This window comes from Clupea harengus, chromosome 10, assembly GCF_900700415.2.
Source record: "Clupea harengus chromosome 10, Ch_v2.0.2, whole genome shotgun sequence".
In the NCBI taxonomy this organism is placed as follows: domain Eukaryota; kingdom Metazoa; phylum Chordata; class Actinopteri; order Clupeiformes; family Clupeidae; genus Clupea; species Clupea harengus.
The window spans coordinates 9,337,683-9,349,832 of record NC_045161.1 but is presented as its reverse complement, the minus strand read 5'-3'; the positions used below and the strand labels follow the sequence as shown (position 1 = coordinate 9,349,832).

The following is a 12,150-nucleotide window of genomic DNA, read 5'->3' as shown; positions in this document are numbered from 1 at the left end:
AACCCCTACAAGCACCACCAGCTTCTAGCAACACACTGTGTCAGTACGTGTGTGTGTGTTTTTACGTAGGGGCTGGGTTGGCTAGCTGCCAAGCTCTTCTCTGGATTAATACATCACAGTATAACTGAAGATGTCAGCAGTTCATTTAAATGTTTCTAACTCTGTCCCCTTTTCTCTGCATGTCTCTCTGTCTCATTCTTGCTGTAATTTATACACACACACACACACACACACACACACACACACACACACACACACACACACACAAACACAGAAATGGATCCACAGATAAACACACAGGGGCAAGTTGTTTTTAAAAACCTGTATTTATTGTGTAGATGTAAAATGATCAAAGGCACTCACTCTTGCGCTTGCTCAGCACATCTCAAAGATGCAGAGACAGCATGCGTGTATTATTAACAAACTCTGTTGTTGTCATGTTCTTTGGGTGTGTAGTGTAAGACTGTGTGTGTGTGTGTGTGTGTGTGTGTGTGTATATGTGTGTGTGTGTGTGTATGTATGTGTTTGGGGGGGTTGTATTAAGGCCTCGGTTCCCAAACTGGGGTACGCGTACCCCCAGGGGTGGGGGGTGGTACGTAGCTGGAGATTAAATGTCTGAAGGGGTACGGGACTGTAAAAAGTTTGGGAACCACTGTATTAAGGCATATAACAATAGTAAATACATCTTTAGGCTCATCCTCCTTTCTCTGGACACTGGATCTTGTATCCCACTCTGTAGGCTTGCAAGTAAACCCGTGCCTGATTTATCCTACAAAGAAAACACCCAAAATAGAAAGTATGCTTGTTTAGTACAGTGAAAACATGTGCTTCATTAGGCATCTGTGTGAGGGCGTGTGTGTGTGTATGTGTTTGTGTGAGTTCACACACATTACCTGTATTTGGTGCAGAGATGCACTCCTAGTGGTCCACAGCGGTCCATATAGCTCTCCCTGGTTGGTTTTCTGACTCCTCGTGTGGTACTGACCACCATAGTCATCACGGGACATATACTGAGAGAGAGAGAAAGACAGAGAAAGAGAAAGAAGAAGACGTCTATATGCTATATTATGCATATCTCAGTGAGCTTGCAGAAACAGTCATAGTGCCTCCAGTGGTTTAACTTTGCAATGACTGAGGCAGCTACACCATCCCCTTTGTATACACTTACAGCTTCTCACAGCGCCCCCCGTTGGTGCCATGGGGGCAACTACAGATGTTGTGAGGAGAGCAGGTGCCTCCATGCTGACAGGGGGGAACACAGGGGGTCATAACCGCTACACACAAAAACACACGAAGAAACACAAACACACACACACACACACACATACACACACAATATTATTTGACAATGTCATTTCAAACAAACAGATGCACCTTATAAACATTATATCACCATATGCTTTACAATACTTTACAATCTAACAATACTTAAATATTCAAATAGACAGCCACACAAATATATTCCAAAACATATAATATTACAAACACTAACTTTAGTTTATATTTCATGAGCATACAGTTACTTGCATGCAATTGGGCAGCAATGCATGAGATGGAGTGCACTACTGCCCACTGCTGGACAAAGGGAGCCACACACAAAGGAGCCAAAAGGAGACATTCAGCTCTCCACCCTCACCTCATAAGAGTTGTACATATCTGAGAGCACACACACACACACACACACACGCACACGCACACGCACACGCACACGCACACACATACCATTCTCACAAAACGTTCCAACGAATCCAGCTGGACATCTGCAGCGGTTGACTCCCACACACACACCACCATTTTGGCAACCTTTAAGGCACCGAACAGGCTCTGCAACAAATAACACACAGAAAGTGCAGTGGTTCGCTTTCAGACACTACTACTGAGACGTCATATACCATTTGGACTAGTGGCCGGCCCATAAACGTGTGTGTGTCAGAGTACATGAGGTACATGATGGTGTTTATATGTGAATATATGTTGTTGAGATGAGTGAATGAATACCTATTTGGCAGCGGGTTCCCTGCCATCCTCCAGTGCAGCTACATTTGTTGATGTCGACACACCGTCCCTCATTCTGACAGGGTGGGGTACACATAGCTACACACACAAACACACATGTAAACATCATACATATTCATGCAGTACATTATCAACAACTAATATAATAATATGTCATCTGCAAGCCCAAATTCAAATAAAACATATTGCACATAACAGAAACACAAACACACACGTTAAACATTTGTAGATACATACAAAAGCAGATACACACACACAGACTCACACACACACACTTACCGGTGAGGCACTGAGGGCCGGTGTAATCAGAGGGACACTGACACACGTCAGGAGACACACACACACACACAGACTCACACACACACACACACACACCTACCGGTGAGGCACTGAGGGCCGGTGTAGTCAGAGGGACACTGACACACGTCAGGAGACACACATCGCCCCCCGTTGGCACACGGTAATGAACACATCGCTAGAAAACAGACATGGAGTCTTAGACAGCAGGACTGCGCTTTCAAGACAGGGGACTATTCAAATGGTTCCTTTCAGGTCAGGGGACTATTCAAATGGTTCTTTCATGAATGTGGGTATCTGTGTCTATGGAGTGTGAAATAAATGTGGCAAATTTGCACATGTTGGGAGTAGATGTTGCCATGATTTCAAAGAGTGTATTATGTGTTTATGTGAATATTGTGTGTGTGTGTGTGTGTGTGTGTGTGTGTGTGTGTCATTTACATTTAGTCATTTAGCAGACGCTTACTGTATGTCCAAAGCGACGTACAATGGAGAGAACAGTCAAGCTAAGAGCAATAAAGAACATGGTGTAACAATAAATACTACTTTACATAAGAATTAGAAAAGCCACCTGTATGGCAGCCTTGGCCAGTCCATCCCTCAGGGCAGTGACACATGTTCCAGCGCATGCAGGTGCCTCCATGTGCACAGGGTGGGGAGCACATAGCTGAAACACAGACACACACACACTATGACATGTCAGGGTGGGGAGCACATAGCTGAAACACAGTTACACACACTATGACAGGTCAGGGTGGGGAGCACATAGCTGAAACACAGACACACACACACTATGACATGTCAGGGTGGGGAGCACATAGCTGAAACACAGTTACACACACTATGACATGTCAGGGTGGGGAGCACATAGCTGAAACACAGTTACACACACTATGACATGTCCGGTCTCCCACTCACTGAACTAGTAAACACATATCACCCAAGTCAACAAAATAACACCACATATTTTCATGTGTCTACCATTGTCGTTGTATATGTTTAAGGTGTCCATGTTAAACAGAGACATACTTGGACACTCTCTCTCTCTTGCTTTCTCTCTCTCTCACACACACACACACACACACACACACACACACCAACACACACACAGATACCTGAGCAGCCAGACCCGGGGTAGCCAGCGGGGCAGTCACAGGTGTCAGGGGCCACACACACACCGGAGTTCAGACATGGAATTTCACACACCGCTACAAATGGGGAAGAGACAGATTTCATATACCTGATATTTCTATTTCTACATAACTTAAAGCCAAAAAAGGTTTCATTTCTAATATCTACATAATATTTGTGAAGGAGAATTTCTTCGACCGGTGACTGGCTGCCAGTTACCAAGCAAGGTTTCCTTGACCCGTCACTTTGTGGTGGTAAAGTTAATTTAATTATCAGCATACTCCATTGTCTTTTTTATTTTGAAAATCCCACCCAGTGCCTCTTGACTTTTTTCATGACAAAATGCTGCCCGTAATTGAGGAAAGGTAATTGGTTTAGATGTGGTTCATGGGTGTGGCTGGTTGCTGCTGAAACTCACGCTGGCATTTATTTGGCTGGTCGGTCCGCGGCTCATATCCTTCCTTGCAGCTACAATTAAAACCACCAGGGAGGTTCACACACACCTGCTCACAGCCTCCTCCAAACAGAACACACTCATCTATATCTGTAAACAAACAAACACACACACATACATACATATATATATATATATATATATATATATATATATACACAAACATACAAACATTTCAAGCACACTGCAAAACACAAATTGTACAAAGTCTACGATCTACACTACATTATATACTTACTGGAGAGCTACTGAAGAGCTACCACAAATACTCTACCAAACAAAACATACCTATATTTTCCCCGGAATGATCCCCCCACTGACCATTCCACAAAACATATACATGGAGACATAATGGGTTGTACCTCGACAAGTCCGCGCATCAGACTCCAGTTCCCATCCTGCTTTGCAGCTACACTGGACATGCCCCTCAGGCCCCATTGAACAGGAGTGGTCACATCCCCCATTCCTCAGTGCGCAGGATGACACATCTGCACCGAACACATTATTGAATGACCTTAACTTTAATACAATACATAAAACTTTAATAGTTACAACCAAAATGATAGTTGTAATATTTTTATCAGACACAGACATACACACATACTGCGACAAACTCGCATAATACAACACAGCACAGAGGGTTGATGCCTGATGTTGGAAACCTGTACACTCAACGCGCACACGCGCACACACACACACACACACACACACACACACACACACACACACACACACGTACTGACGCAGGTGGAGTTGTCTCGGCCAAGCAGTAAAGGGGCAGGGCAGTGGCAGGTGTATCCACCAGGTGTGTTTCTGCACTCATGAGAGCAGCCAGCATTCTCCAGCTCACACTCATCAATATCTGCAATACACACACACACACACACACACACACACAAACACACAAACACACACGCACACTCACAAACAAACACACACACACACACACACACATACATTTCATACTCTTTAACAGCAATATGTAGTGATAGTATAACTGCAAATGTCATCAGGATGGAACTATGGAACTATAAATACTATAAATTGTAAGTGTGTGTATGTACTTGGTACTTATACTGACCCACACAGGTGTGGCTGTCAATGTGGAGCTGGTAACCTTGTTGGCAGGAGCAGGAGAAGGAGCCAAGTGTGTTAGAGCAGGTCTGATCACACACATTGCTCTGAGCACACTCATCCACATCTGGGGAGGGAAGAGGGTGATCAAGTGAGTGTGTGTGTGTGTGTGTGTGTGTGTGTGTGTGCGTGTGTGTTTCAGTCGTTACATGTGTATATATACATATGCACATTTATGTTTATGTTGTAATTTGTTTTAGTAGATAGTCAAAGGCACACCAACACAACTTCATAGTGTTTATGCTGATGCATGTGTCTGTGCTTAACTGTGCAGTTGTGTAGGATTAGTGGGCGTGTAGTGTGCAGTCCATTCTGTAGGGTTAGTGTTTGTGTGTTTACCTGCACAGTTGTGTAGAGTTTCTGTCAGTGTATATCCACTGTTGCAGCTGCAGCTGTAAGATCCTATCTGGTTGGTGCAGGTATGCGCACATCCACCGTTTTGAAGGGTACACTCATCAACATCTATCCCCCGCAACAACAACAAAAACAACTCATCTGCATTCTGACCAACAGTAGCTATTCCAAACCATATATATATATACATACCACACACACACACACAAACAATTAAAATAATTTACCGAAGCAAGACTGTCCATCACCAACGTAACCTTGGTGACACTGGCAGAAGTACGAGCCAATAACATTCCCACAGCGAGCGTGTACATCACACCCATGGTCACCGGACATACACTCGTTGACATCTGTAGAGAGAGAGAGAGAGAGAGAGAGAGAGAAGGTGAGTCTGTATGCCTACTCTGGTAACTCTTTAATCCTCTCCATAAGACCAACATAATCATGTCATCAACGTCATTGCAAATGTCACATATTGTCATTACTCTTCAGGACAATTTTCTGTCTTCTGATAAAACACTGTCAGGTTACCATTCCACTACCAACAGACTGCTCTTTACTGTTCTAGGCAACTCTTCACTCATGTCATAAACCTCATGCCATTTCCAATTTAATATACTGCCATTACTCATGAGAATTCTGAGCATACTGATAAAATGTAAAAAAGTCATAAAATGCCATTCTACCAACTCAACATACTGCCCTTAACTCACATGTGTTGTATACAATATCATTTATGAGTCACTTCCTATGTCTGTGTGTGGTCCGTGTGCGGATTGTGGCATTGTGGTATGTCTTGTACCTACTTATACAACATACTGCCCTTAAGTCTTCCGCTCACCAAAAGCCCTACATGTGTGTTGAACACAATTTCATTTATGAGTCACTTCTTATGTTTGTGTGTGGTCTGTGTGCGGATTGTGGTAGACCCTTGCCTTCACAGTGTGTGCCGTTGCCACGGTACCCCTGCTGGCACACGCATTTGTAGCTGCCCAGAGTGTTCTGACAAACACCCTCGCCAGCACACACGTCTGGGATCTCACTGCACTCATCCGCATCTACGTAGGGGAGTAGGTGTGAAAAGATGGATACAAATAGAGAGAGGGGGGGAGAGAATGAAAAGAAAGACAATTAGAGAAAGGACAACTATTCTCACACATCTCCAGTTTTATAAACGCACATCATTGTACAGAAAGACATAAACAAGCCAGCGCGATGCAGAAAGCAAGCAGGCTAAACTTGATGTGAGCCAAGACATAAATACATAAAGTTCACTTGAAATGGGAATGACATGATCTTTTCAGTGTGCTGTAGGTAGCAGTGTGAGGGGAATATATTATGGGAATGAGCTGATTTACCTGTACACACTTTGTAGCCCAGACAGTAGCCACCTGAGAGACAGAGATGTTCAGCCCAAAGCAAGTGGGTTAATGCAAGCAAGCTCTGATCAGCAGACAAAAAGACACACAAATACTCACACAGTCTCTCTCTCCATTTCTCTCTCTTTCACACACACACACACACACACACACACACACACACACACACACACACTCACAAACACACTCAAGAAATAGATTGAAGACTGTACCCCTTCGAGAAAAATAGCCTGCACACAGCAGCAGGTTAATGTAAGCAAGCTCAAGCGGACCAAACCAAACATGCATACATTTCCAGACAGGATTGTCAAACACACACACAAACACACATATATATATACACACTCAAACACACACACACACACGTAAACTCACCTATGCAGGCAGAGGAGTCCTCTTTAAAGCCAGTGATACACTCACACCTGTAACTTCCTTCTGTGTTGACACACACATTCCCAAACTCCCTCCGACAGCGCTCCTCAAAGCTGCACTCATCAACATCTGACAAACACAAACACACACAAACACACACACACACACACACACACACACACACACACACACACACACACACACACAAGAACAGAGAAGAGATGACAAGAAAGTGGGTGATGGGTGGAGATAGATAAAGCACAGGGAGATTATTTGCAGTCATTTAAATCACTACAATTAATTTTCAATCAGACCATTTCAAAGCAAACAGATACTACCGTGCTGAACTTAAAACATGAAAGACCCTTTTATTTGGGATTGTAAACAAACACAAAGCTAAGCTTTTGGAACATTCTTCAGTGAATTTATCTATATGTGTGGGACTCACCCACGCAGGTCTTTCCATCCAGGGCCAGCACGTGTCCCACTGGACAGGCACAGGAGAATGAGCCAAGGGTGTTCTTACAGGTGGCACCACCCCCACAGGCCTGGAGCCCTGTCACTGCAGCTAGAGCACACTCATCTATGTCTGCACACACACACAAACATAAACACGTGTATGAGATATGTATTAACTTCACCTTTCACGCACATGCACATCTGACAGGCATCCACTCATAATGTAATGATTGTGAAAGGCAGGCACACCAATAGAACAAAATACAAACAAATCAAAACGGAGACATTCCCTCACCCTCACATCCTCCTGGGCCCTTCAGGAAACCACGGAAACAGTGGCAGAGATAGGAGCCTGGCATATTCGTGCAGTTGGCATGGAAACCACAAGGCCCAGGTTCCATCCTGTCACACTCATTCACATCTGAGAGTAAGGGAGAGACTCCTCTGTAATCATGTGCTGTGATTAGGTTTTGGAGTGTGTGTGTGTGTGTGTGTGTGTGTGTGTGTGTGTGTGTGTGTGTGTTTGTGTGTGTGTGTGTGTGTGTGTGTGTTTGTGTGTGTGTGTGTGTGTGTGCATGTGTGTAAATCTACCTTGACATTCTTCTGTGTCTTTTAGGGAGAAGCCTTCTGGACAGGAGCAGTTCCCACCCTCCCCTTTCACCTGGTTTCCAGGACAACTAAAAGCAGCAGTGGAGTGGGGTGGGGATGTGGATGGGGCAGCTGCAGAAAGAGAGAGGGGGGGGATAAAGAGAGAGAGAGAGAGAGAGAGAGAGAGAGAGAGAGTTAAAAGATTACATATGGCCATAATGTGGCTGGTGCGCATGTAATCAATCCAGTTGTTCACTCACATGTTGTCAAGTCTTGCTTGGTCTCAGTCAGATTGGAAACTGCATTGTCAATCTGTAAAAAGAGTAAATCCACTCTCACACACAGACAGATATGTATACACATAAACACATATATAAACACAAATCGTATATAGTCACGTCTCGGTAGTTAGATGTGGAGTTCACACTTTCGACCTTCCGAATCTCACCTCACTCTTGGATATGGTTGTGAGTGTCTGTTTCAGGACTTCGTTCTCATTTTGAGAAGACACCACAGTCACGAGGAGCAGTTGAAGCAAACGCACACACACCGTGTCCATATCTCTCTGTAGCATAAAACACACTTAACACACACACACCCATGTGAACATGAACAATCAACGATGTACCATTACATTTCATGCATCCAGCTGAAATTCTTGTGGGCCCTGTCCAGCTGCAGGCTCCTGAAATCATCACTCATCACTCAGTACATAAAATCAAGCTCATACATTATTTCTTAGACAAACTGTCCACTTCTTCAAACAGCATTTTACCAACATTTATGAGAATCATAAAGAGCAGCAGAAGTAGCCCTGTGCCTGCTGCGGGTTGCAGAGAGAAGGGTGGATGTGAGCCTGTGCATTTACAGACCCCCCCAGGCCACAGCAGTTTAGCAGGTCAGAACATGATGGTTCAAGGCACACAAAGGATCAAAGATTTACAGGCAGACAGAGATGAAAGACAATATAAAGGTTTCACACCCACCAAAAACTGACAAAAGTACATATATGATGTATATAGACACACACACACATGACCAGAAGCACACAGTCCCTCACAGGGAGAGACGGAGTGAAGGAGAGAGAGCGCTAAAGAGATAGAGAGAGCGATTCTCACCCGATAGATCACCACGACTGCACTCTGTCAGCGCGAAACAGCTCTACTCTGCAGACTGGGGGCTGAGCCTGCGGTGATCCACATCCTGTTGTGGAATTTCCTCTTCCCATTCCCACATTCCCATATTCCCGGAAGAAAAGCATGTTATCTTCAAAGAGAAACATGTGCTCAGAAGCGCGCCTCCTCACAAACGCGCAGGGCAATTTCACGACGGATCTCGTGCTCCATTATAGGAAAACTTGTAATCAACAACAAACTACTTCAATAAAACGAAACTGTTCAAAAAGGTATCGGTTTAGTGATAGAAATTCCAAACCCTATTTTCAGTTTCCACCTTACTTCACGGGAATTTCAGGTTTTCTTTACTGAACTTAGTCGATGTCTGTCCTAACTATCAACTGAGACTATCAGAGATGTGTAGGAAGACACAGCTGCTTTATCATTGGTAGGTTGGCATAGACCGTTTCACGCAGGAATAAAAAACCAACAATATAACTAAAATTGCGTGTAGATGTGATAGCTACCACATTCCAACCTTGTGTATAACAATAATTTGAAGAATAGAAGAATTTGTGTCATAGACTATTTTTATGTAGGGTATTTTTATTTACCCCTATTGAAATGTTAAAAAAACTGCCTGTTATATTAATATATACATATATTATGTCTACCCTCCACTTATTTAATTTGGATGCTAACAACAACTAACAAATTCAACTAACAACTTTTTTTAACTTGTTGCATAGCTCAAATAACGAAACAATTGAGCAGCCCACCCAGCAGCTGTAAGGTTTCAGATTTTTGGACCTCACCTCAACTCTATACTTCGTGTAATCAGTTGTATGTGCATTATGCTGTAGTAGCGGTAGTAGTCCACATAACTGGACACTGTGTGCATGTACCACTAGGTGGTAGCATTCAGTCATATTCTCGAATTTACCTTCATGTGATTGGCTGAAATTGTAAAAGACATCTGATAGGCTGCAGAAAAAGTCCTTTAGGAGAAGAAAAAATTGTAAATCAAGCTGCATGGGAAATCCACAATGAAATGCAGGGATGGTCACAATTGTTTTGTAAATGCACTATCCTTAGTCTGTAAAACATTGTGTATGTGAATTGTGTAAAATGTATTTGTGAATCACAAAATACATTTGTGACCCCCATGACATTTATTAGTGAATTTTGAAATTATTCTAACTCCATAAGGAGAGCGCTGTCCAACACATCAGTGCTGATTAGAATGAGCTATTTATTAGCCCAGGGTTTCATTTCAAATATCATATTATTTGAGAAGGAGGCTAAACGGCTAATACAAAAGTAAGATTTAGATGTTTACAAAGCATCGTGAATATTAACAGTAAAAATAGTTCATATCAAAGAAGCATAGCCTATGCCGCCCATGTTCACATCAATCAAACCATCATCCAATGTCTATTCCTTAAATGAAGATTTGTCTAAATTGCATCAGTAGATTTTGTTCATTGTTTTGTATACATCTTTCAGGTGTGGTAGGCCTTGTTTAGCCTACTATAAAAGTGCAATGGTGTATGCATTGTGCTTTCCATTCGTGATATTGTCACCATCTAGCTTTAGACAGGCTCGGATTATAAATGTTTTTTTTTTTTCTAAACAGTGGCAGTAGATTTAGTCCATTCTTTGTGTAGGCTATGCATATTTCAGATGTGGTAGTGTATACTAAAAGTGAAATAGACACCGTAAACTTAAAGCCAAAGTTCCCTTGGCTGTCCTCTATGTAGAACAGAGGTCGCTAACCCGTCGACCTTCCCTGTCGATCTCCAAATTATAAATTTTTTTAAATACAGAAAAAAAAAAAAAAAAATTGAACATTTTCTCAAGTGTCTTCACACTGCACATTGCCCCGACAAACGCCAACATTCTCCAACAAACGCCAACAAACACCAACAGTTGGGTCAGTGTGCGCCAGCAGTTGGTGTTTGTTGGTCATTGTCGGATACTGTCGGACAGTTCAACATGTTCAATCGGATTGGGTAAAGTTGCAGAATGTCTGCCCAATGTAGAGATTTCCAACATTCTGACAGCTCGTCTGACAGCTCGCAACAAGGCTCAACTCGCGTGCATAACCTTGAGCTCTCTTGGATGTCGTTGTTATGTTGGTTATCGGCCAGTTTGTTAAATAAACCGATATCCTAAGTTTATTTATAGATTAACGTTATGTATTAGCTTACCCAAATTAAAGTTTTTCGAGACAGATATTTGTCTATTTTAACTTCTACGACTCGTTTAACACTGCAACGTGTTTCTAAATATTAATATTAATGTTAAAGGTGACACGTTACATGAGTACGTTTGCGCTCATGTTAGTTATCGGTTGTAAGTACAGTCTGGACAGTCTTTTTCTCTCAATGCCTCAATAGGTAGATCTTGCCTGTCACCAAGGCAGAGGTCGTGATCTTTGGCCAAAAAAGTTTGGTGACCACTGATGTAGAATGTGTGGAGGAGGATGAATGGCCGTTGTCGTGGACTTGCTGAAATATGATAAAGTCCACAGAGTTCCCTACCTGTCGGTAGTTCACGTGCCGTACACACCTTCACTTCATGCCTATATCAACTTTGGACCTATGTAACTTGGCAGTTAGTTAGGAAATGGAATGTACCATTTTTTTAAAGAACGATGATTACTGAACCCCATAAATCGCATGTTGAAAATTACGCAGTTACATCAACAGATGAAACACGTTTATTTAAGAGGTACTACATGCTCTACAAAGACATTGTTCACCCAACTTAAGCTCCGCGTAAACTATTCATAGTTTCTGCACACAAATGGATCAGTCGCCTCTTCCAAGAGCACGCTCTGACAATTGTA

The 12,150-nt window shown here is 42.8% G+C and overlaps 1 protein-coding gene across 3 annotated transcripts; it reads right to left on the bottom strand.

Moving 5' to 3' along the window:
- Positions 1 to 569: 569 nt before the first annotated feature.
- Positions 570 to 9,758, bottom strand: si:ch211-221n20.8 (latent-transforming growth factor beta-binding protein 2). Of its 3 annotated transcripts, none has more exons than XM_031575272.2 (23): positions 9,303 to 9,758; positions 8,633 to 8,766; positions 8,445 to 8,496; positions 8,188 to 8,316; positions 7,892 to 8,017; positions 7,586 to 7,726; positions 7,141 to 7,266; positions 6,745 to 6,777; positions 6,322 to 6,444; positions 5,614 to 5,736; positions 5,372 to 5,494; positions 4,980 to 5,099; positions 4,638 to 4,760; positions 4,261 to 4,386; positions 3,863 to 3,988; positions 3,429 to 3,521; positions 2,885 to 2,980; positions 2,396 to 2,491; positions 1,999 to 2,094; positions 1,723 to 1,824; positions 1,169 to 1,274; positions 894 to 1,010; positions 570 to 769 (listed from the first exon to the last, which is right to left on the bottom strand). In XM_031575272.2, the coding sequence occupies exons 2-23, from the start codon at positions 8,756 to 8,758 to the stop codon at positions 694 to 696; spliced, it is 2,379 nt and encodes a 792-aa protein (XP_031431132.1). In that variant the 5' UTR covers positions 8,759 to 8,766; positions 9,303 to 9,758; the 3' UTR covers positions 570 to 693. The 3 variants fall into 3 exon arrangements, with proteins under 3 accessions (XP_031431132.1, XP_031431133.1, XP_012694962.2); XM_031575273.2 differs by having other exon boundaries at positions 8,633 to 8,749; XM_012839508.3 differs by lacking the exon at positions 6,745 to 6,777 and having other exon boundaries at positions 9,303 to 9,757.
- Between the last annotated feature and the right edge of the window lie 2,392 nt (positions 9,759 to 12,150).

Excerpts from the sequence above, each read along its gene's own strand:
- si:ch211-221n20.8 (XM_031575272.2), bottom strand. The coding sequence starts at position 8,758 with ATGCTACAGAGAGATATGGACACGGTGTGTGTGCGTTTGCTTCAACTG. Across the intron at positions 8,497-8,632 it reads CAACCATATCCAAGAGTGAG|ATTGACAATGCAGTTTCCAA; the intron begins GTGAGATTCGGA and ends CTCTTTTTACAG. Across the intron at positions 6,445-6,744 it reads GGGCTACAAAGTGTGTACAG|ATGCGGATGAGTGCAGTGAG; the intron begins GTAAATCAGCTC and ends TCCCCTACGTAG.